We start from the raw sequence: 24,000 nt of genomic DNA on the forward strand, positions 1-24,000 counted from the left end.
CTCACTCACTCACTCACTCACTCACTCACTCACTCACTCACTCACTGTTGAGATGTGTTGAGATGGAGAAATAAAAACACAAAAGTGCAAGTTTTTTTACACACACTTTTTTACAGTAAAGACCCAAACATTTGATATTACAGCTCAGACATTATGGTGAGAAATGTTTACATTGCAGAATATCTCTTCTATTTAACATGTGTGAGAAAGCACATATGTACAGCGGCTCTTTAGAATAAAAGAAATGAAATCAAGTGAATATAAGGAGCAACAAACCAACAACGCTGTTGTGTAAATAAACACAGGACATACAAGACAAACTATCAATTAATAAATTGAGAGATTACTAACAACATTCGGTATCAAATTAGTATACAGAACACACCCAGAACTAGAAATCTGAAGATGTCTCTATTCTCTCTCTTTGTCTTCTGTATTCACCAGTAGTTTGAGGCTGTGGTAGCAGTGCTGTGGATGTTCTGAATGTTCTGCTCTCGTTGTCTACTCCTGGCCTCTCTCTGAGCTAAAGAGAGAGAGAGAGAGAGAGAGAGAGAGAGAGAGAGAGAGAGAGAGAGAGAGAGAGAGAGAGAGCATGAGATACTGCACGATGCCCTGCAGATGTTTAACAGATGATGTGGTGATGGTTTATTGATGTACCTTGTCCTTTGCTTTGAATGATCCTCATGACTATGCCAAAAGAGACCAGGATGAGGAACGCTGTCAGGACACAGATCAATATAACCATCATTTCATTTAAACCTGAGAACAGCAGAGAACGAGAGTAAGATCAGGAATATATCACCACACAACTTTTGCGCTCTATAATATTTTTGTTTAAAGAACAGAGATGAGAAAACATCACATAATACCTTATACAGTAATGGTTGCGGTATTAACGAAGTTTCCACAAATGCTGCTGATGTTACAGGTGATTTCTTTTTGTTCTGTGATTTCGAGGATCTCTAATGTTTTGTTAGAATCTCCCTTCATTAAATTCTTGTTTACAATCCAGCTGATGGAAATATTGTCTCGGGGAAGGTTATGAATGCATGTCACAGTTGCGCCTTTCCCTTTCTGGACTGTGTTGGAACTGGGATTCAGGGTCACGTTGAACTCTGGAATGATCAGAAACAGGTGAAAGCTACAGAAGTATAAAAAATGCACATTTTTAATAAACAATGAATCGAGAAAGCAGTGTCGCATAATAATTAAGTATTTTTACTTTAGCTCGAAGCACATTTTTTCAACTATCTGTACTTTATGAGTTTTTAAATGTGTTTTTAAAAGTGAAAATACTTTGTAAAAGAAAGTACTGGATTTCAGTGTACTTCAGTATTGAAAGGTAAAAGAACAACAACATTTATTTATGACATGCAGTGAAGTGAAAAGTATGATAAATGCTTTAGAATGTAATCAAGTCATTTTTTATTTCAAAATAGATATTTAAAAATGTACTTTAAAGTGACAATATTTAAGTATAGTACTGCACAACACTGAAAAAAAGGTTGTCATGAATCCATGCACCCCCCAAAAAAATCACATTTTGCACACTATTACTGCAAACCTTCCCTTAATCTCATCTCATATATTCTAAATATACAAATGAATCCTCAGAGATTAAATCCACATCAGTCATGTGACATTAGTTTTCAACATTGATACCTCGTCTGCAATGTGCCGAAACATCTGGAGACAGAAAAAGTAGATGTAAAGAGCAACACACATTCTGCTCTATATACACACAAGAATTGCAGATTTATAGACATACTGTATGTCTTGATTTCATACGACAACTGTATAAAATCTAAACGCAGCTCATGTCGGTTCACTCTCTGTAAATCTCTGATCTGATGATTGTTCAACATTATTTTCTCCACACACGAGTACGACTGAGAATTAAGAACAGGTAATGTAATGCATGTAAACATGAATGTAAAAATGTGACTGACTGTTGTAGCAGCTTTGGTTACACTGTGGGCAAGGGTCTATAACATAAAACAAAGAAATAATCAAACTCCAAACACACACGTGTACATAACACAAATATAATTGTATAACTACATAAACAAGTAAAATAAATAAAATGACAAATGCATTCTTTAGTTTGATTTACCGGCGTAGTCTGATATGATACGATCACAAATCATGCATTCAGTCGGCATGCAGGTTTCATACACTTTAATGCCTGAACCGACTCCAGAGAGAGAGAAATGACACGCATTATGAGTGTTTGGAGTGAAATTCACTTTTAAATTCACTTTTCACATTTGAAATGTCCATACAGAGATGAATACAGATGATGAGCAGCGTTACTTTAAATTCTCCCATGATTCCTCACTGCGGACAGACAGGAATAAGATATAGAGCATCTTTAAACACGATTCAAGGAAGATTATAACAGAAAAGAAAACAATGCATCTATAAAGTTAAATTAAAGAGGCTAATGACAGTTTAATGGTGTAATATAATTTAAACAACAAAGGCGTTTTGCTTCTGCTGACTGAAAATGAATGGTCCTTATAAAACAAACACTGTGTTTATCAAAAGCTTAAATGACTCTCACTCGCTTTCCCTCTCTCCCTCTCTCTGTAAAGCAGGCCTACATATAAAAAGAAAGAAAGATTTTACCTCTTTTCAGGCGGTGTGTTTGCACTCCACATGTGAGGAGACTCACTGACACGACAGCTCTGTTCATACAAATATCTTTATTTACTGATGCACAGATATGAATGCAAATCACTTCCCGGTGACTTTAGGGCCATCATATATAGACCTGCTTTGTTTACAGAGATGCACACAAGATCTTCACAAACATAAAAAGCAACAAAAGTAATGTGTATATAAACTGTATAGTTAACTCTCTTTTATATGACAGTGATGGTCAACAAATATACAATATAATATAATAGGCCTATCGCTCCTAAAATGGTTAAGATACTTCTTATTTCTTAACAAAAGCATTTAGGTTTGATATCTTATTGATATTCCTTTAGTTTTCTTCTTCTATAACTATAACATTTATGTAGTGAAAATTGGTAGCATATGACACCTAAAAGTCATCAAAAGCGCATACTCGCTGAATACACACTCACAGTAGTCAGATTCAGAGCCGATGAAAAGCAGAGTTGCGACACTCGCATAGACGTCCGTTGGAAGAACGGAATGCGGAAGTAACTCGTGTCACGGAGGGCGCTATAGTTAAAAAACATTGCATTGAAGCCCATTCATTTCACTGTTTCCCAAACACATTCGCAGGTAAGTTGATCAAATACATCTCTGTAAAAAACAAAATATTTAGTTTATATATAATATTTTCTACCCTCTCCCTGTATGAATTATATAATAAAATCTTTACTGATTGAAATAGTTTGTATTGTTCACTTTGTGGTGCATTTACTTGCAATCATTGATTATTTATTGATAAATTACTTGTTCATTTTTGTGTGAATGTCTTAACATAATTTAACATTGGTATGTACCGATGATCATAGAAGCATAAAAAAACAGATGAATGCATACATGCTGTTAATGTATTGCAAATCATGCAAACTTCCTGGTCAAATTAAACACACAAAACTGATTAATACTGCCTCTCTAACACTCATCAGACAAAATCTTGTTATAAATGTAATCAACATAGTAATCAGTGCATATGTTGATTTGGTATTTAGTGAAATTTGTTGCAAATACAGCTGCTTCTACTGTCTCTCCCGCTGAAACCCATTCAAACAGACTGACAGTTTGGAACGATTGAGAGCTCCATGAACCAGGTGACCACGCGGCGGCGAGATCAAAGTGTGTCGTAACTCTCTTTTTCAAAGGCTCTGGTCAGATTATTTTCAGACAGCAAGGGCGCACTCCATCGCAATACATGCACGAAACATTATTAGACCCAAGCACTCTTCATTTTACGTTTTATAGCTCTATATAGTTTTACACGTACTGTAATAAAAGCCTACATATCACTCTATCAGATATCTATCAGTCATATTATTTATAATAATAATAATATGTTTATTTTTTATAGCGCCTTTCAAGAACCCAAGGTCACTTTACAAAGTAATACAAGCAATTGGCAGACATAATACACCAAACAATCAGAGGGAACAATCATACAAACAAGTGTTGACAACAAGAAACTACAGTTAATTAACAATAAAAGGTCTCGCAATCATATGGTGAAAGTAGTATAATAAATTTATAATAAAATTTATAATAAAAAAAACACGTTCGTCTACCGTAACACAGATTTTATTTAAAAAAATGTAATGTCCATGTTATTTGTAATACATGAATTTAATACATGAGATAATAAAACAGAGAGATAATACATGAATTTTGTTAAATCAAGTCTCCCTTAAAAATGTGTAATGGTATAAATGTCTGCGGTCTGCGCATGCGCGTCATCTGATTCCTACCCGAGGCGCCTTAAAACGTGCTGTGAATTTACACGCGCACACTCTTGTCTTGTGTTTTCTCGACTGTGGATATTATGGTGGCGATACGGCTTTTGGGTCAGACCTTTTGTCGTCTGGCTAAAGAAACATCTTTACAGATAAAGTTAAGCAGGAGTCGCGTTTTAAAGATGAGTGCAAGCATGCGGCAGGTGAATAGAGACATGAGTAGACAGGTGAGTGTTTGGTGCAACAGCGAGCGCTTTGTATTTTTTCTCCGCTGTGTGTATTTTATTTGTTTGTTGTTAACTTTAATTGTCGCTACACTGTTGTGTTCTGGTGGAGAGGAGATTCAAGGTTTTTCAGAGCGTCATGAAATGTTCATTGGGTTTTAAAAGTGGCTGACGTTTCCGCCGATCGTTGGCCGCCATATTGGACCGGGCAAGACTGTAAGTGAACTGTGGAGTTGAGGTTTCAATGGATTAGATTACAGTCTACGTGGAGCACAAAAAACCCTTTGTCTCCAGTTAGGCTATCTCTTATTCTGTCAAGCATTTATTCAGTTATTTTTTTGGTTTAGAATTTGGTTAAGAACAATGTTGAGATCTGTTCTGATACTCTCATGGAGACATTTGAGAGATTTCTAGCTCTTTATCTGAGGAGCATAAGACTTAAGCAATAGTTTCCATTTTCTCTGCATTTGATCTCATTGATGTCTAAAAAGAAAGAATTAAGATATAAAAATGTTGTTCAGAAATGGAGAGTGGTATTTTTTTTATTTTTTTGAATTTCTTTATTAAATGGTCCTTGACAGTTGTATGTTGCAGTTGCATTAAAATATAGTTCAATGTTTAGCAGTCAATTTGTTGTTTGTCTTCCCTTAATCGAATCTCATCTTTACAGTATCATTTGCACAGTAATATATCTCTCTGCAATATAATATATTATCACACAACATACTAACTCCAACATACTAATAAGATCCATGTGTTTTTAAACCGAGAACTTGATCTGTATCTCTCCGTGGCTTTGTGGTTTGAGGTTATTCTCTGTGGATGCTCATTTGCTTGTTTCATTGGTCGGTTCACTTTTTTTGTGTAGATATAAGCAGAGGTGGGCATAGTTTGGGGTTCTTACAGTCAAGAAAGAGGTTTCAGTCAAGACTAACCACAGTTCCTCTTGTGGTGTGTTGCTATGGTAAGACTTCCCTTTGAAACAGGAAGTGACAGAGCCATGAGAAAGAGAGGTTGTGTTGCTGTAGTGTAGAGAGAAGCAGTTTGAAGACACTCGATGTGGGTACGGACGACCCGGTCCTGCTGTAGCCATGTCCAAGAAAATGAAAAGTCTGGTAGTGCCGGAGGGGCATATGGTGAGTTGGGTTTGGGCCTTCTGTTGGATCTTCTCCCAGTCTTAACTCCAGCTTCTGTGATAGGCTAATTCTAATGTGTGATGTGTTTTATGATAGTTTGTGGTGGATTCATAACTGACAATTCTGAAAAATATTCACATATGAATTTAAGAAACATTAAGTTTACGTCATAGGGTAAACACAAGATCTGGGTGAACATTAAGTGTGTAAATTCAGGTTAGGTTGGTTTGGTTTGCTATACTGAGAAACTCTTTCTGTTTCTGTTATTTTGGTACAGATGTTTTTCTGGTTGGCATGTTGATCTATTCAGTTCGTTTCCATTCAGTCTACAGACAATAGAGACTTAAGGAATAAAAACAGGAAATTATGAAATATATTGAACACATGGTGTTATTGCACATGTTTGAAAATGTACCCTGGCAATACTTATATGATATGAAAAGAATTGTTTGTAGGGTTAAAATCGAATTGTTATTTCTATACACAAAACTATTAAGTAACCATGTGTAGTAGGGCTGTCAAGTGATGAATCACTTCCAGAATTAAAGTTTGTGTTTAAATAATAAATGTCTGTGTACTGTGCATATTCATTTTGCATTTATAAACACATACAACTCAACTCACTTTTATTGTCACATCATCATGTGTGGTGAGTGAAAGTCTTGGGTGCGTACTCCATACAAAGTAGAATGCAGTTGGACTGACATCTGTATGACAAACAACTGTATGACTTTAAACACACACACACACACACACATATATATTAGGAAATATTTAGATTTATAGTTACTAATTGAAATTATATTTAAACTTGTATTATTTTAATATTTTATTAAATATTACTTATATTTTGTGTTTATGAATACAAAATTAATATGCACAGTACACAGACATATATTATGTAAAAACTAACTTTTATTCTGGATGCGATTAATCGCGATTAATCGTTTGACAGCCCTAACGTTTTGTGTGATGTATATTAGCAATATAAGCTTTAAAGATATTTGTCTGTAAGATTTTAAACAGTTTCTTAATAAATGATTTGAGAAGAGCTACATCAAACTAAACCATTTCAAGAAATACTCATTTTATCATTTGTCATTTCATCTGAAAGCTTTTACCTACCTCAATACTTCAATATAAAACGGTTTATAATGATCAATGCCACAACTGAGAGATGTTGTCTTCCTGAATAGACTTTGTGTCTGTCCTCCAGAGATACAGTATTTAAATATGAAGAAACCTCTCTATTAATGTCCCACATTTTCATCTGTTTTCCACCAGTGTTGGTTTTTAGTTGTCACATAAAGAAAACGCATTCTTTTAGCCGAAACACACACGAGACGCTTGTTTCCTCCATTGTTTATTCAACTATTTAACAGCGCTGTGCCAAGAGCAGCAACCCGGTGCACACCAGTGTCCAATGAGCTCATACAAACGAGACTATTTTTTAAAGTGTAGCTTTTATCCAGTGGATGAGAATACAACAGTGAATTCGGTCCTCAAGAGGCTGCAACATCCATGAATCAAACCGTAGATCGGGTCAGCGATCCCTCCCTTGTCAGCTTGCTGGTTAACTCATTAAAGGTGCAGTTTGTAACAATTTAGCAGTAAAATATCCAAAAACCACTAAGCTGGTGTTATATATTTTGTTGAGCTGAGTACTTACAATATCTCAAATGTTTCCAACTACTTGTAAATAGTGAGAAAATTGGCATTCTAAACCGTGTTACCGGGCTGTGCAGTCGCCTGTCAATGGCGTCATATCCGAGTTCCTCTCTGTTACCGCCTTTACTGACGTACAAACCGCATGACAACAGTGTCGTGGACAAATGCAGAAGCAGTGTCTAGCGTCAAGCAAGCCACTAGCTTTTTTCGAGCAGTCACTTATTTGTGGACCACAATTATTCGCAACAATTATCAAACTACCTCATCTGCTAACGTGATTTCTCGTTCCCGTCTGATTGATGGCCATCAGCGGTGGAGTTGAAGACCACAGATCCCATCATTCCACGCTCCTTCACAGCGTCATCGAGCTACGCCATTGTTGTTGTTTTGATCGTGCGCCCTCTAGCGGCGGTTTTTACAAACTGCAACTTTAAAACATCGTAAACTGTGTGGCTTTGAAACTGTTTATAGGTTGTGGTAAGCGTTTTAAAATAAAAATTATTTGCTAATAATAAAATGCATTATTTTACATTACATTTTAAAAGTGAAAATATTTTTCATTATTCATTCCGTTCTTTACTCCTTCACTTTTCTCTTTTTGTGTGTAAGTTACTTTAGTATGATAAGTCCGCGTCTGATGCTCAAAATTTAAAACGGTTAATCTTAAATTGAAATCGTCTTTAAACTTGTTTTATGTTTTATAACATTTTATCTTTGCCTTAATTATGCTGTAGTTGGAATGGACTAAATAACCAATTATTTTTACGAGCTAAAAGGTAGAAAGAAAAAAAATGTCATTCTGTTATGATATCCCAGTTTTACGCTACCTTTCTGTGGTGTCCCACATTTGGTTTGTTGGGTGGTGGTCATTCTACTCTGTATGGGTGGGTTTCAAATACAGATTAAGGTACAAATGCAAGTTTTTTTTCTTCTTTTTTTAGGGTTTCCCTACCTCGTATAAAAACATCTATGGTATTTTTAATGTGTGTAAATAACCTAAAATCTCTGTAACCTGATGGTAAACCAGTGAGAAAATGATCATTTTGCAAACAGCTTGTTACCATGGCGATGCGAATTGTAATTACACAAATGTGCTCGATTGTGCCGTCGCTTCAACCGCCAAATATAGGGTGAGCTATGAGCAAATGCCACAGGTGCTTCACATATTCTGTGCTCGCTATGCAAAAAGTCATGAGCCTTTATGAACTTTGTGTCAAACACACCCATTTCCTGTGTGCAAGTGACTGTACAACACACACACAGCTGTCAAAATGTGATTTCCTGTGTTGTGTTTCTTAATTCACAAAGATGATACTACAGACCCTACAGAAGTTCATGCCAGACTGATTCGGTTTGTTTGTTTGTGTTTTACAGACGCAGGCGGTGTCTGATGGGGGTAAGTGCTGATTCCTTTAAACACTTGTTTTGTTTTTAGTGTTTGATGTCGCATGAAGTGTGCCGGTGTGTTTACCCACATACTCAGACTTTAAAATAGTGATTTAAAAAAAAATAGTTTTCTTTGTTAAATGTCAGATTGATGAAGCGTGTTTGGTTTGATCGGGGTCTGTGTGATTTCTTACAGAACTGAATGTCCAGCAGTTGTCCAGCGCCGGTGGAAGCAGTTCTAGTCTGTCCGAGAGCTGCAGCAGGTCAGGAGGCCCTCATGGTCCCGAGGGTCCGGCCAGCAGGGTGGTCAGCTGGGCGGTGTGTTTTGAACGGCTGCTTGAAGACCACGTTGGTGTGCGCTACTTCACCGTAAGTGCTTGCGTTCTTTGGCATACAGAAGCACGTAAATACAAATCAAACAAGATGAGATTTGTTTGTGAATGAAGTGAGTCTTTTCTGCATTGGCAGTAGGTGAGGAATACTCACAGATGCGCAGATATTTCAATATTCAATGGTGTTTTTTAAGCGTGACTGTCACGTGAACTCGGAGTTGCTCGTTCTGGATGTGTAGGCATGCTGTTCTTTCTGATTGGAATTATTCAGACTGTAAATATACGATCGAGCAATTAGATGATTTTATTTAATGTGACTTACAAAAATGCCAAAAATTATGCAGCATTTCTTCTTAATGAGGCATGTTAAAGGGACAGTTCACCCAAATATGAAAATTCTGGCATCATTTACCCACCCTCAGTTTCTTCCAAACCTGTATTAATTTCTTTGTTCTGCTGAACACGGCGGATAATGTTTGGAAGAATGTCAGTAACCAAACAGATCTCGTGTGTGTGTCATTGTGCGCGTGTGTGTGTGCATGTCTCATTGTGCGTGTGCGTGTTGATCTGAAGACAATAGCTGGGACATGTGTTGTATATACACACATCATTACACTCTGATCTCTTGTGAATAACACAGAGGTTGTTGTCTGTGTCTCTTGCAGGAGTTTCTCAAATCCGAGGTGAGCGCTGAGAATATTCTGTTCTACCAAGCCTGCGAAAGATTCAAGAAAATCCCAACCACCAAACTGAATGAGGTACACATGTCGTTCTTAATATATGCCATTTCTAATGGGATTTCTGAGGCAACGTCATTTGAATGCAAATGTTGGCGTTGTTTTCGTCCAGCTGAAGAAAGAGGCGCGCTCCATCTATGACACTTTTCTGTCGGAAAGCTCTCTGCATGCGGTTAACATCGATGATACCGCCCAGACGGAGGAAACCTCCCTGGACACGCCAACACCTGACATGTTCGATAAAGCCCAGCAACAGGTATGCACACCTGCAGCGTGTGTTGTGTTTGTGATCAGTTATCTGAAATGGAGATGGGCCACCAGAAACGATAAACCCGTAGAAGAGTATCAGCCGGCACAGATTCTGCTTTTATTTGTGTTGCTGTTGAACATTTGTGAGCAGCTCAGTCCAACCCACCCAATGACTGAAAAGCATGTCTGTTTTTGTCTGCAGATCTTTAAGCTGATGAAAATGGACAGCTATACTCGTTTCGTGCGCTCTCAGCTCTATCAAAACTGTATGTTGGCCTGTGTGGAGGGTCGTCCTCTGCCCAACATCGGAACTCCAGAACCCAAGAGTAAAGCGTCCAAAAAGACCTCCACACCCCCCAGTAACAGAAAGGTATCAGTAATGTTCTGAACGCTCAATTTATATAGATTTCCAACACACCTGCAGCATGTGAGCATTCGCTCCAGTGCTTAAGGTTCTTTATTAAAACCAATATTGTAAAAGATCATGATAAAGGCTTTCGATACACGTTTAGTTTCGGGTCCATCATGTGAAAATGTACTCGGCACCTGACCTGTTATTATGATGCCGAGAACGTGTCTGCGGTCTTAAGATGACCTAACTGAGTGATTGTCAAACAATATTATTATGTGCTCATTATTACCATGTGTGTTTGGAAACAGAGCGTCGAGCTAAAAGCCCTGTCATCAGACAGCAAAAGCAACAGGAAGAAGAGGTTAGAGAAGAGAGGATCATGGGGAGGTACCGTCTGACTCAGAATCTGTTCTTTGTGTTTGTGTCATGCAGATAAAGATCATTTTTCAGCCTCAAAAGTGAAGATGCATGTTTCATGTTAGTGGCTTAAAGTGGCTCAACGTTTCTGTCTCTCACCACTCAAAGTCTCAACCTTTGTGAAAAATCAGCAAAATGACTGTAAACACAGAATTATATAATACTTGTATATAATATAACACTTATATAACTTTTTAAACATTGTTTTATGTATAGTTATTGTATAAAGTTACCTTTGCTTGTGGCATGAATAAGTTTGCCACAAATGGCTTTTTGTGCTGATGTCGTAAAAAAAATAGAGCCGCAAAATAATAGATCAAAATTATATTAAAAATATTGACATATGCATATTGCAGTGTTTTGCATTAACTTCACGATTTGTTATTTCTTTGATTATACTTTTCTACTTTTTTGCTATCTTTTCCTAGAATGTGTAATGTTGTTATGTATTAGTTTTAAAAAACCATATAGTTTTTAAATATATTTAACTTGAGTCGAAAAGGGATGAACCCTACCATTGGTTTAGATAAACCCATAAAATGTTTATATCTGACCCAACCATGGGTTGAAACAACCCAACATATCCACATTTCCTTTCATATCTAGCAGCTCTAGTTTCTCATGTCATTCATCTCATTTCGCAGCAGACGGGTCGTACCAGCAAGTGACGGTGTCACATAAAGAGTCTCAGATCTCTGTGAAGTCCAGCAGCAGTCTTGAGTTAGTCTCTGGATTCGGCCGAACTGAGGTGCATGTCTTTAAAAAAAACTTCCTCGAATCGTTTCATGTCTTATCTCTATACATGAGGTAATAAAGCATAAATGCTGTTTTCCGTCTCTTTCAGAATGTCCGCTGCAGTGTGTCCATCTCTGATCCAGAGACTTTGAGTTCTACAGCAGTTAAGTACTGCTGCGTCTATCTGCCGGACGGTACGGCCAGCCTCGCACCGGCCAAACCGGGTGTGACTCTCCGAGACATGCTGAGCAGTCTGTGTGAGAAGAGAGGATTCCCTCTGACAGACGTCTTCATCTACCTTCACGGCAAAGACAAGGTCAGAATGCTTTATGTGCATGTAAAAGACACGTTTTTGAAAGGCTTTAGCGTGAGAGATCTTTATCACTGTAGCGCTGTGGCCAAGATTTGCAAAACAAGTGAAAAGAAGTCAAAGAAATGTTTTCTTGTCATTTTCTCAAGCGAGATGCTTTTTAAACAATATTAAAGGAGTTCCCATCTATTCTGTGCTCTTATTGGCTGCTCCTTCTTCATTACTCAGTCAAAATCATCCATTTAAAAAAAAACAAATATTAAATCAAATGTTAGTTTTGTCATGAAAAAAACTCTTTTTGTTTGCGAAATTATATTTTTGTCTATTTGACTAATTTGAGACATTTAAGCGAACACTTTCAGATCAGAAGTTTTTTTTAAATGGTGAGAAACATTTCACTAAAGTGTCGCAAAACTTTTGACTGGTAGTGTACACTGATGCCTTATTTTGGTTTTCATAACTGTAATCAACTTATGAAATAAGTGGTAGCGATGATTTCTTGCAAAACAAAATCATGAGTTTGTTTTATATGAACATTTGTACTTCCTTAAAGTCCCCGTGAAGTGGAAATTGCGATCGTTTTTACTTCCATATTTTGACGCGTTTCCGAGTGAAATGGAATTTAGAATGAGAAAAATAGTGGGCGTGGCTTTCATCTTTCTCTGCGATTTGATTGGATGTATAAAACAGCCGTTGCATTTCGAAATGTAACTGTCAGCAGACTGACGGTTAAAGGGGAGGAGTTAACAGATGCTCCATCCAAGCCGCCTAACGTACAGATGCATAGTCATTACAGGACGGAATTGCATTTTCAGATTTTAACTGAAGATTATGAGGGCACAAGATTTAAACAAAGAAAATGACCCACATTGATAAACTATTTACAATAAACGAAGCATGGAATTTCATGAAAAAATAAGCATTAGAATTTTTTATTTCACTGGGACTTTAAGTATACTGTATGTAAAAGTGAGCGGGCATGTCTTGATTCGCTCATGGTTATGTTGATAGTGAAGTGATGAGATCAAGCTGTTTTTGCAGATTCATTCTCATAAATGATACAAATGCAGTTATGAATCCGAAGCTGCAAAGAAACGCATCTCGCTCGAACACACATACACACTGCAGAAATGTTTTTTGAAGTTCAATCTATGAATGTTTTTGATGCTTATAGATAGATCACTGTAGCTCTCTCTCCTTCATAATTTTAGTTTTAATGTATTGAAAGACATGCATGTCAAGCCTATCACCAATCAGTGTCTTTATCACTGTAATACTAATGATGTGAGCAACTTTACTGTACGTTTACTTCAGAGATGTTATTCTGTGACTATAAAATGACCCCTGCGGTTTCTGAAAATAACAGATTTTGTGTGTTTGGTTATGAACAGCCTCTTGCTCTAGATCAAGACAGTTCTGTGTTTGGAGATCAACAGCTCAATTTGCAACTCAAAGTTACTTTTGTGTGAGTAAACAAACACATGCGTGCACACACACACACACACACGCACGCACGCACGCACGCACGCACGCACGCACACGCACACACACGTCTGGTTTACTATCTCTGTGGGGACAGTCCATAGGCGTAATGTTTTTTATACTGTACAAACTGTATATTTTATCCTCTAACCCTATCCCTAAACCTAAAGATCATAGAACACTTTTTGCATTTTTAGATTTGTAAAAAATATTGTTCTGTACAATTTATTAGCTTTTGTGCCCATGAGGACCTCAATTTTGGTCCCCACGGTGACACGAGTCCCCATGAGTTGGTGTGCATTCAGGTTTAGGTCCCCACCGGGATATACAAACATGAACACACACACACACACACACATTTTATATAAACCTGTGGACAAAAAAATAAAAGTGTTTGGCTGATGTTAGAGCCTTTTACATTAGTTTCGTTATATTTGTGTGCGCAGACTGGAGGTTTTGTTTTCTGGAAGGAAGTTAGGAATCATCACAAAGTCGAGTAAGAATTTGGTGGACGTGATTTCTGCCGTCCTGCAGAAGCATCAGCTGCGGCCGCAGGATGTACAGGTCACAATGGTGTGTAGATGCAGTTCATCACCAAAGTCTGTTACGCACACAACCCAAGTCACAAAGATTGTAGTCGTGTCCGTCTGTAAAGTTAAATCGAGAATGAGACATTAAACCGAGATGTGATTTTTCCGTATTTTTTTAAATTGCATAAATTTGATTTATTTTAATTCGTGACGGGATTGGCGGCTGTGGGTTTGGGGATGTGTGCTTAGTTATCACACAGCTGGCCAATAGGATCCTTTCTACGCTCTCTAGGTCGCGCACACGCTTGTTATAAATGCAGAGCGACCGTTTCATTCAGAACATAATTTCGCGAGTTATCTTTATGTATCCAGAGAGTTAAAACGAACTAAAACCGCAACATACAGCATTTGCAAATACCTTTATTACATGCAGATTAATGCGGACAAACGCTGTATGAATGACGTAGATGCGCCATCTAGTGGCTGTGTATGGAAGTCTCTATCAGGCCACAATATTCTTTATATTTTGTTTTGAATTATTATTACAATAAAAGTAAAAGTAGGCCTAATATAAACTACTCAAGGGGTGCCATTTGTTTACGCCATCTTATTTGACATTAGCATAAGTTATTTGCACAAAGCATCAACCTATTTTGTTAAATATTGTTTAGGTGACCGTTAAACTAATAAACATTTGAACTGATATTTCCAAAATTGCCAGTCATAATTGGGTAATTATAATAGTTTGTTTTTGTGTTGCCAAGTGAAAAATATGTATTTTTGGCAAACAGTTGCCTGTTTTTAATCATATAACACTTAACTAGTAACTTTAGACTATTTTTGGGGGGGATCGGGGTTGGGCGAGGGTGCGTGCAGTCTTCCTTCTTTTTTTCGTCCTCGTCTGATCACATGCCTGATTAATACACAAGAATGTGTGGAGGCCGTCAGTGAAAATATTTGCCTTTTTTCTCATATTTCAGAGCAGCTCAGACGAACCTTTAAGCATGAGCACCAATGTGTACCGTCTGGCCGGCAAAACTTTGTGTTTGGACCGAGTTAAAGGTGTGTCATCAACGGATTTATACATTTACTGCTCTTCTCTAAGGTTGTAGTGATTGAATGATTTTGAGAGTTTCACTCTGTTGAAATGTTTGAAAAACATCACGCATACAGCCGCGGAAAAAAATAAAGAGACTATTTTAAATTTTCATTTAATTGGATTATGTAAATTGTTTAATCAAGATGTATTGTGGTCATTCCAGTCCAGTGTCTGTTGAATTTCAACAAAATCAAAACTCAGGAGTTATAAAAATCCAGATTATCACATAAAAACTTTTTTTTCCCTAAAAACAAATATTGTACAAATATTACTGCTGTCTTGTTTAAAAGGGAATTCTTAACTTGTTTTCTTTGCAGAATTTGAGGTCTGAAAACAACTTTTCTGTTATTATCACCGGTTTCTCCAGTTTTCGTTTCTGCAGAATTAAACAAAAATGATCATTTTACCAACCAATAGTAAATTCTGAAAAACATTTTTTCTGCGGTTGTAGTTTTATTGCTGGTTCTGTTGCATCTACAGTAGAAGTCAAATGTCTTTGACCGGAGCCATTTAATCATCATTTAATCCTCTCTCTCTCACTGTCTCTCTCTCTCTCTCTCTCTCTCTCTCTCCTCATGTCAGTATGTGTTAATGTTGTTGATCATCTTTTGCTGGCGGCAAATGAAATCTCCAGCTCAGGGTCCAGCACAGGCTTTTAAACCCCATTAAGACTTGTTGTGTGGCTGTAGCTCCTCAGAACTGAAGGGAGCACATCATTACACCAAACCTTAAAAATAGGAGTATGTGGGAGGTGTTAAGTGACATGAAATATAAATGTGTCTCTATCAAATGATCTCATTTCCTCACTCATTCCTCATCAGTGATGTGTGTGTGTTTGTTTGTATTTTACTGTAGTCGGTTTGGAGACTCGAGATGGTTCACCAGCACCCAGAGTTAATTCTAGAACCAGACAACTCCAGGAGATGGACGGTAATAATATCTCGCCCAGATTTAACTGTTCACTTGTGACATGCTAGTAATTTCACACCCATCACTTTACAGTCAGAATCAAAAAGTACAATCGGATTGTTTTGAAAATAAACCTTGTTTTACTGAGAGTAATACTATGGGAAACCTACAATTTGATAACTTAATCTTTCCAAATTGACATGTTATGTAATGAGTATCTTGTTTTTTTTAAAGGGTCGGTTTATGCAGTTTGACAACAAAGCATCATTTATTTTCTTCATGTCTCAGGTCTTGTCGAGATGTTGTCTCGTGCCCAGTGCAGTCGGGTGGAGGACCAGCGAGGTTTACTCACCAAAGAACAGCTGGAGTTACCGAAGTTCCTGCAGCTGTCAGCAGGAAATGGAACTCTGACTTCCTGTGACGCATCACAAGATGAACTTTGTGTTCTTTGAGACCTGGAGAACTCTTTAAGCATCTTATAAACGGAGGATCTCTACGATTACTGCACTGTGTGTGTGTGCATGCGTGTGTGTGTGTTTGTGTGTGTATTAACACACAGACATAAATGATGGCGCTTGGCCATCCAGCGACGCAAGATGATGGTCACTTTGAGAAATTCCCTTTGATTATTTTTTAAATCGGTCAAACTACATGTAGAGATTTATCTGCCAAAATATACTTGTATTTATTTTTTATATCAGATCGTATTGTGTGCCATATCAAGCGTGCTCTTTGTATTTGAATCCCGTTAGCATGACTTTATATTGAATATTTTATGTTCACTATGAATTTGGTGTGATTAAAAAATGCATGAGGTGGTGTGGGACGTGGCACGGTGTGGTTTATCTCTTTACGCGTCGTATGGCAACAAAGTCTGATATGATATGAAATGAAGCATCGCTCTGAAATGAACATTTCCTAATGTCCCAAACCTCCTGTCTGATTTCTGACCTACAATATGTGAGATGAGATGGTGTGTGCCGTTTTAAAGCTTTATCTATGAAGATATACTGTAGTATGATCTCTGAAGAGTTGGATAAGAGCACATTTTATGGATTTATGGTCATATTTTGGCTTTTATAAAGCATGATGATGCATTCTCATTATTGTTTAGAACAAAAGCGAAAAGTCTCTGTTCTCGAGAATGTGCGTGTCATTTCCCCTGATATTATTTTTAACATTCCTGTTAAAAGCAGCATTGTGCCTGTTCATTCGTACCTTACATGTAAAGTCTTCATCCATAAATCCTTTGATTTCTTTTAATGCTGCAAAACAGGTAAAAGACGCAGATCTCCTCGAGTCATTGCATGCGTGTGTGTATGTGCGGGGGCTTGCGTGCTTGTCTGTGGAAATATGAATGGATGGGGGGATGTGTTTTGTTTGAGAGAGAGCGAGAGAGAGAGGGGGATGTAGAGAGACACTGGAAAGGCTGCACACCTCCGAGCGAGAGAGCGGGTAAGCATCATTCATTCTCTCCATTGCCTGTTTCAGATAAACATCACATTTTTCACTATTATTGCCATGTCTGATATTTTCCCGAATTAGCATTTGTGCTTTTCGTAATGGAAGACTGATTCTAGCATGTCATTAAAGCTGCACCTCTCTGCATGTGATGTGGGTGCTGAGGTTTTCAGACTCGCTGAAGGGAGAATAGAATTCAAGACGCACTGAATGTTTGTGTGAATTCTTGAGAATCAAAGGTCTGACATATTTAGAAAGTAGATGATGTGTGGTGTCAGTATGTTTCGACCTCTGAAAGTGTCTGTGGGATTTATTTCAAGCAAGGCTGTTATTAAATATGTACTGCAGGTCTGACTCACTGGGCAGGACAGAAAATAGCTTCACAGCGTGAGAATATGATTGACATCACTGGAACTCTTATTAGACAAAGGTGCGTGTGCGTGCGTGCGTGCGTGCGTGCGTGTGTGTGTGTGTTGGGGACTCGTGTCACCATGGGACCACAATTGAGGTCCCCATGGGCAAAAAAAGCTTATAAATCGTACAAAACAATATTTTTTGAAAATCTAAAAATGCAAAAGTTTTCTATGGTCTTTAGGTTTAGGGGTAGGGGATAAATATATACAGTTTGTACAGTATAAAAATCATTATGCCTATGGACTGTCCCCACGGAGATAACACACCAGACATGTGCGTTTCTTAGAAATTCAAAGCAACCGTTTCTAAACTATTTTCTCTCATCGGTGTCAAAGTAGAAGAATGTATTGCTGCTCGGGCTGATATGTTTGATTTCGTCGTGTTGATATGACCTGTATGATAAGTTAAGCTCCAAGTGCCCGTTGAGTGTTTTCTTTGCTTTCTTAAAATGGAGCCTTTAAACTGTTTGGTCATGTTTTGTAGTTTTCAAAGGTTTATTACTTTTCTACTCCTCTGCTGTAATCTAATGTGACGATAGTTTTATTGCTCATTCTTTTTATATATCTTTCATTGACACTAATAGGGTTTTTTCTTTTTCATAATCCTTCAAATGGCTAAAAATCATACAGTTTTTACTGAACTGAAACTTGGGAAGTCCAGACTTGGGGCTGGACGCTTTTGAGCCGTTAAACCACCCAGAACATCTCTACAACTAGTGGCAAAATGCTGAAAACATCGCAGAAGCAACAAGTTAGTCGTGTCTTCGCAGTGATCGCTAGTGGCGCCTTAAGTTCAGCTTTGCACGTAGAACAAAATGAAAATGTGGTGCTGATCTCTCAGCGGGGGCAGACCTGCAGCTCGACCGTTCGCCTCACAAACGTCATCTTGAGTGTTGTTGACTCAATGGTGTGGATGAATCGTTTGGAAGTGTTTCCCACAGAGCCTTCAGATGTGACACTAACTTCTCAAGAGTTTAGTGTTACGATGACTTCATTTGCGTTTAATGTCTCGTGTCACACACTGTGGAGGATAAAGTCTATTTTAAAAGAACATTTACATGAATTAGAACCAAATTGTATTGTTTTATCCCCCAAAAAGATAACCATGCACCCTAATAGTAATTCATAATAACAATCAAACTGAAAATGAGTAAATGTAGACATTTGTGTTTATATTTACGCACTTACACTGGATGTAAATAATGACACCACTCATGTTTCTCGTGTCACATTGCATGTGCATTAATGCAAGAGATGACTGTGAATAAACTGATCCACCTAAAGCATTAGATCTACTTCAAAAACCGCCCCATAAGCACCTTACAAATTTAATAACACACAAAAGTGCTTTAAGAGAAACCGAAAGCTCATAATTTTGTTAAAGTGTATGACTCGGTATACTTTCATGAGTGCTTTACTGTAATCGTGATTTTTGTACTTGTACTGTTATAACATTTATTTATAGACGGTGCCGTCGGGTGTAACACCAGCATCAAGCTGCAGTGATGTCATCGCAGTCATTTTAACCCCGTGCACGTGGTTGTGTCAGAGTTCTTTTTTTTGTGTGTAAATATTACATGCTACATTGTTTTGATCATAGTTGTCAGTGTTTAGCCAGCAAAAATCTGATTTCAGCAGTAACAGACTAGCCATGCCCACACGACTGTGTTGTTTACAAATAAATATTGATTATTTTTTGGATTTACCAAACTCGTCTGATGCGTGTTTCATGATGCATTAAACCACATCAATGTAAGTAACGGTTTATGCAAGAAAGCATTTGTTGTTATTCACAGGCCAGTGTATTTGGCCTATTAAAATCTTTTTAAAGAGTTCATAACTAGGGATTTTTAAGGTCCTACTTTGGTTTATTGAGTGTCCAACAACATGTAGGCTACATAGAAGGTGTAAAAACACTATAATCGGCAGTTATTCTTACCTTACTTCTTGACTGACTCTCAAATGATTCGTTCAGCGATTCATCTGTCTAATCCCCTCCTTTCCGCTAGCCTAGTCTGATGTGATTGGTCAGATGGTCTAGTCTGCTGTGAATGGTCTACCGCGAATAAGGATCACAAGCTACAGTGTTTAGGGGAGAACAGTGAAGTCTTCGTGGGCAGTCATAGGTGGGGACTATATGTAGTGACGTAAATCCGCGGCGGTGCGCGAATCGGACTAGAGACGACTCGTTTGCATGATTCCGAGTCGACTCCCTTTTTTCCAAGCCAATAAGTGTATAATAATAAATAATAAATGTAATTTTCATGATCTCATGTTATGTACTCTTTAATTCAATTAAAAATATTCGCTAGTTGCACAAGATGGCGCCGGTGAGCTTTTGGGACGCCAGAGTCGGCAGAGTAATTTCCGGTCGTATAACACTATATGGGAAAAGGAGGATTTTTGGCAAATATGGGTGTTTTTTAGATAAAAAGAAAGTAATATATAAGTGATATGACGGATCCTCTTTACATTGCCGAGCATTTCATTAAGACAAAAACAACTCTATAGTGTTATACGACCAGAATTAGTCTGTGGACTCTGGAGTTGCAAAAGCTCACCGGCGCCATCTTGTGCTACTGTCAACTAGCCCCTTTGAGTTTTTAATGCAGTAATTGGCATGCTTTTTAAGACTCATGTAAAGCCATTTCTCAGGTTATTCTGCAAAGCAACACTTACTGTAAAACACAAGAAAGTTGCTTGTGTTCTCTTCTATACATTCACATTGCTTAATGTAGCTTATATGTTGGATGTATGTGGTATGAATACTTGACAGACAGACGTCATCTGAAAATGAAGGAAAATGCAAACATTTTAATGTCAGTGTGAGATGTTTTGTTTTAAGTAATGTGTGTGTTGTAGTGATCTCTAGTGGCTACAGTAGAACAGTACATGTTTGAGCTGTGTTTGATGCACTGGTTAAATCTCTTCTCTCTGTCTTCATTAGGTTTATCAGATTGAGCTTTCTCTCAACATCTCAAAGCACAGAATAAATCATGGATCAGAAGGTGAATAGGCATATTCTGGAAATACAGAAAATAATAATTTCTTATGTAATTTACTTTGGTGCGTGTGTGTGTGTGTGTGTGTGTGTGTGTGTGTTTGCAGTCCACCTCTCCTCAGAGACAGCCGGTGAAGTGCAGGTCAAAGTCCACAGAGGAAGTCCAGCAAGCTAAAAAGGTTTGACTTCTCCCTGCAGTAACATCAACAAATTAGTAACACGATTGATCTCATCTAAGGGAGTTAATATCTGTCTGTCTCAGGCCTTTCACATACCCCAGAAATCACTGCCTGGAGGGTCCGAGCTTGAGAACGTCAAGGCGAGTGTCATCAAACCTTTTGACTCATCAAATATCTACAAAGTGATAAAAAAATTAAAACAATGCTTCATTTCCGGAAATGAATACAAATGCATATGTAATATATTGTCAAACACTGGAAAGACAGATTTGTTTTCTTTCATCAAATCGAATATAATCAAAATCTATTTATAAAGCACAATAAAACAACAGTAGTTAACAATATTATTCTAAAATTGGCATAAAAAGTAAATATATGTAATAAAGACAGCAATGCAATGAGAGAAAAAAGGAATAAACCAAACACCAGTGAATGATGAGGCCTCGAAAACTCTAGGAACAATTATATGCCTGCGAGAAAAGATCTGTTTTTAACTCAGATTTAAATTCACATTCTGATGAAATTAGTCTGAGGGAAACCCGAAGATTATTCCACATGGCCCAACAACTGAAATATTTCGCTTTAACCTGGATCTCGGGACCACCAACAATCTTCGTTCAGAAGACCTCAGAGATTTAACAGAGATGTATTTAGATTTAAAGGAGTCATGAACTGGCCTTTCTATTGTTTTATACTGTTGTATGAAGTCTACTTATGACGATTGCGCTGTTTTTACATTCAAAAACATCAAAATCGATAAGTAATGGGCTATTTTCTACCCGGGTTTTGAGGCCGGCTCGACAAATGGGCGTGCCGCATTGAAGACTTGGAAGTAAACGCCCACTGCTATGATTGGATAGCAGTTTGCATTGTAAACTTAGTTGGAGCCTTCTGTGAATTTGGTTAGACATGTAACGTTAGGTTACACATTATCAGGACATATCAAGCGATCTCTAACAAAGCAAAAGTGACGCATAGTACAAATATGTTTTACTAGCATAAGATTGCTGCGCCATTCCTGTCGGATCCAATATTGACTGCACAGCACTGCTTTTTCATTTTAGTCTCTCCGCAAATCCATCGTCGACCCGTGCCTTGTTCACAAAGGAATCCTCATTGAAATGAAGCGAACAAACGCTCACTGTTTTTCCCACGTGAGCAGGAACGTCTTTAAAAATAAACTTCAACCACGCATTCCTAATGTCGGAATCTGAAGGAAGGTTATGCAGCGACTGTGTTCTTCCACAACCAGGCACTGCACAATATTTTGCGATCTTTAATGGCATGTTTATTGCTTGCTCGCTCTATCTGGTTCTGCGCCACTTGTTACTTCAGTACTGTCATGCGTGAACCAGTGGACGGGGCTAGAGAAGTAGTCGTTGATATTCTTCTGTGGAGGCGGTGTTCAACCTATCAATGGTCAGACCTGCTGTTCCCTGAGCCTCGTGTCAATAACGGTTGTCTTTTCAGTAACAAGGGCGTTTTCAGGTCTGACACTTACAGGATGTTCGCTTGAATACCATTCCCTCTTATATAACAAAAGCTCGGGTTCAAATCAATGTCTTAATTCATGACACCTTTAAGAGTTCACAGAGATGTTTAGGAGCTGATCCGGTCAGAGCTTTAAAAACCAAGAATAACTTTTTAAAATCAATTCTGGCACGGACCGGCAGCCAAAGAGCACAATGCAGGGGTGATGTGATCAAACTTCCGGGTGCCAGGCAAACGTCTGGTCGCTGCATTTTGAACCATCCGGAGTCGATTTATATTAGATTGATTTATTCCAATATAAAGAGAATTACAGTAATCATGACACAAATGCATGGATCACTCTCTCAAACTCTAGAAAAGATAAAAAAACTCTTGGCTTTAGATTGCCATCTTAGTTGGAAAAAATAGATTTAACTACAGAATTTCATGGTTGTGTGTGTGTGTGTTTTCACCAGGAGGGACCAGAGGAGAATGTGACTCCAGCATCTTCTACAGAAGAACTGAAGTGATGCTGTTTATTTTTCTGTGTTTAACACACACACACGCACGCGCACACAAACACTTGACACATAAGGTTAGTATGGGACACTTAACATCTGTATGCTTCTGTGTTAGCAAACACTATATCAGCACAGTTCAACACACACACACGTTCAGAATGATAAATCTGTGAGCGCGCTGTGAACACCTGTGTGTTGCAGATGTTGTACATGAGAAAAGTGTTGTTGTTTCTGTCTGCTGAATTAACTGTACATGACATTCTGTTCATAAACGTTCTGCTTTCACTATGAACGTGTGTGTGTTTCTATATTTCCAGGGAATCACGGAGTATGTTTCTTGCATGTTTCAAAAGGACAGAGGACTGTAAAGAACCAAGATGATGTTCAAATAATCCTCAGCTGTTCATTAATAACCGTTGAGATTCTTCAGATGGTGTGGGCACACAAACAGTGCGAGGTCTGAGCGTTTCCTCATGATTCTCTTCTGGTGTTCAGTAATCCATCCCAGTTACTGGGCAAACTCTAAAACCACACATAACGTGACGGTAAAATGAGCTGTGAACAGAGCTTCTTATTCACCAAACAATACAATGTGTTTGTGTCACACAGTGACCTTATTAAACCGTTGTCCAGCTGCAGTCGGATTAAAATTTGACTGTAAATGAAAAGGTGAACGGGTGCATTGGGCCGTTCGTCACTGCTGACACGGCACACACTCAACAATTATTAACACCGAGGTGTGCACTTATTTTCCTAAATCATCAGACTTAGTTTTCAACTGGCAGATGGTCAAACGGAGGAGAATCCTCAAAGAAGAGCGCACAAAGAAGAGTTCTAATCCTGGAGCGTTTTGAGTAATCCTGAGAAGGTTCAGGCGTGTTTGATATGGGTTGAGTAAAACTACTTGGCAAGGGGAGTAAACAATATCACGGTTTGATGCGGTACATAATGTTGGGTTTGCGATACAACAGTATCACGCTGTAGTT

The 24,000-nt window shown here is 38.0% G+C and overlaps 1 protein-coding gene and 2 long non-coding RNA genes across 8 annotated transcripts; 2 read left to right on the plus strand and 1 right to left on the minus strand.

Annotated features, from left to right (window-relative positions):
- Positions 1 to 105: 105 nt before the first annotated feature.
- On the minus strand, positions 106 to 2,670 carry LOC130564090 (uncharacterized). 4 transcript variants are annotated; one of them, XR_008964197.1, is made up of 8 exons: positions 2,629 to 2,670; positions 2,283 to 2,337; positions 2,114 to 2,194; positions 1,950 to 1,985; positions 1,663 to 1,686; positions 870 to 1,115; positions 658 to 759; positions 106 to 523 (listed from the first exon to the last, which is right to left on the minus strand). It is a non-coding gene; the product is annotated as an uncharacterized LOC130564090 (long non-coding RNA). The 4 variants fall into 4 exon arrangements; XR_008964195.1 differs by having other exon boundaries at positions 2,114 to 2,337; positions 2,629 to 2,665; XR_008964196.1 differs by having other exon boundaries at positions 2,283 to 2,657.
- A 1,777-nt stretch (positions 2,671 to 4,447) lies between these two features.
- On the plus strand, positions 4,448 to 17,126 carry rgs14a (regulator of G protein signaling 14a). 3 transcript variants are annotated; one of them, XM_057349685.1, is made up of 14 exons: positions 4,448 to 4,630; positions 8,806 to 8,827; positions 9,014 to 9,186; positions 9,815 to 9,907; positions 9,999 to 10,142; positions 10,338 to 10,505; positions 10,796 to 10,874; positions 11,549 to 11,652; positions 11,749 to 11,955; positions 13,341 to 13,414; positions 13,878 to 14,004; positions 14,942 to 15,023; positions 15,916 to 15,990; positions 16,258 to 17,126. In XM_057349685.1, the coding sequence occupies exons 1-14, from the start codon at positions 4,493 to 4,495 to the stop codon at positions 16,419 to 16,421; spliced, it is 1,650 nt and encodes a 549-aa protein (XP_057205668.1). In that variant the 5' UTR covers positions 4,448 to 4,492; the 3' UTR covers positions 16,422 to 17,126. The 3 variants fall into 3 exon arrangements, with proteins under 3 accessions (XP_057205668.1, XP_057205669.1, XP_057205670.1); XM_057349686.1 differs by having other exon boundaries at positions 11,552 to 11,652; XM_057349687.1 differs by lacking the exon at positions 4,448 to 4,630 and adding an exon at positions 5,656 to 5,763.
- A 173-nt stretch (positions 17,127 to 17,299) lies between these two features.
- Positions 17,300 to 21,168, plus strand: LOC130564105 (uncharacterized). The gene is made up of 4 exons (XR_008964203.1): positions 17,300 to 17,424; positions 20,791 to 20,851; positions 20,952 to 21,023; positions 21,107 to 21,168. It is a non-coding gene; the product is annotated as an uncharacterized LOC130564105 (long non-coding RNA).
- Positions 21,169 to 24,000: the final 2,832 nt, after the last annotated feature.

The sequence above is a fragment of the Triplophysa rosa genome, linkage group LG13 (assembly GCF_024868665.1).
Source record: "Triplophysa rosa linkage group LG13, Trosa_1v2, whole genome shotgun sequence".
In the NCBI taxonomy this organism is placed as follows: Eukaryota; Metazoa; Chordata; class Actinopteri; order Cypriniformes; family Nemacheilidae; genus Triplophysa; species Triplophysa rosa.

Coding starts and splice junctions, on each gene's coding strand:
- rgs14a (XM_057349685.1), top strand. CDS start 4,493: ATGGTGGCGATACGGCTTTTGGGTCAGACCTTTTGTCGTCTGGCTAAA. Junction 9,908..9,998: donor CAACCACCAAACTGAATGAG/GTACACATGTCG, acceptor GTTTTCGTCCAG/CTGAAGAAAGAGGCGCGCTC. Junction 13,415..13,877: donor CAACTCAAAGTTACTTTTGT/GTGAGTAAACAA, acceptor TTGTGTGCGCAG/ACTGGAGGTTTTGTTTTCTG.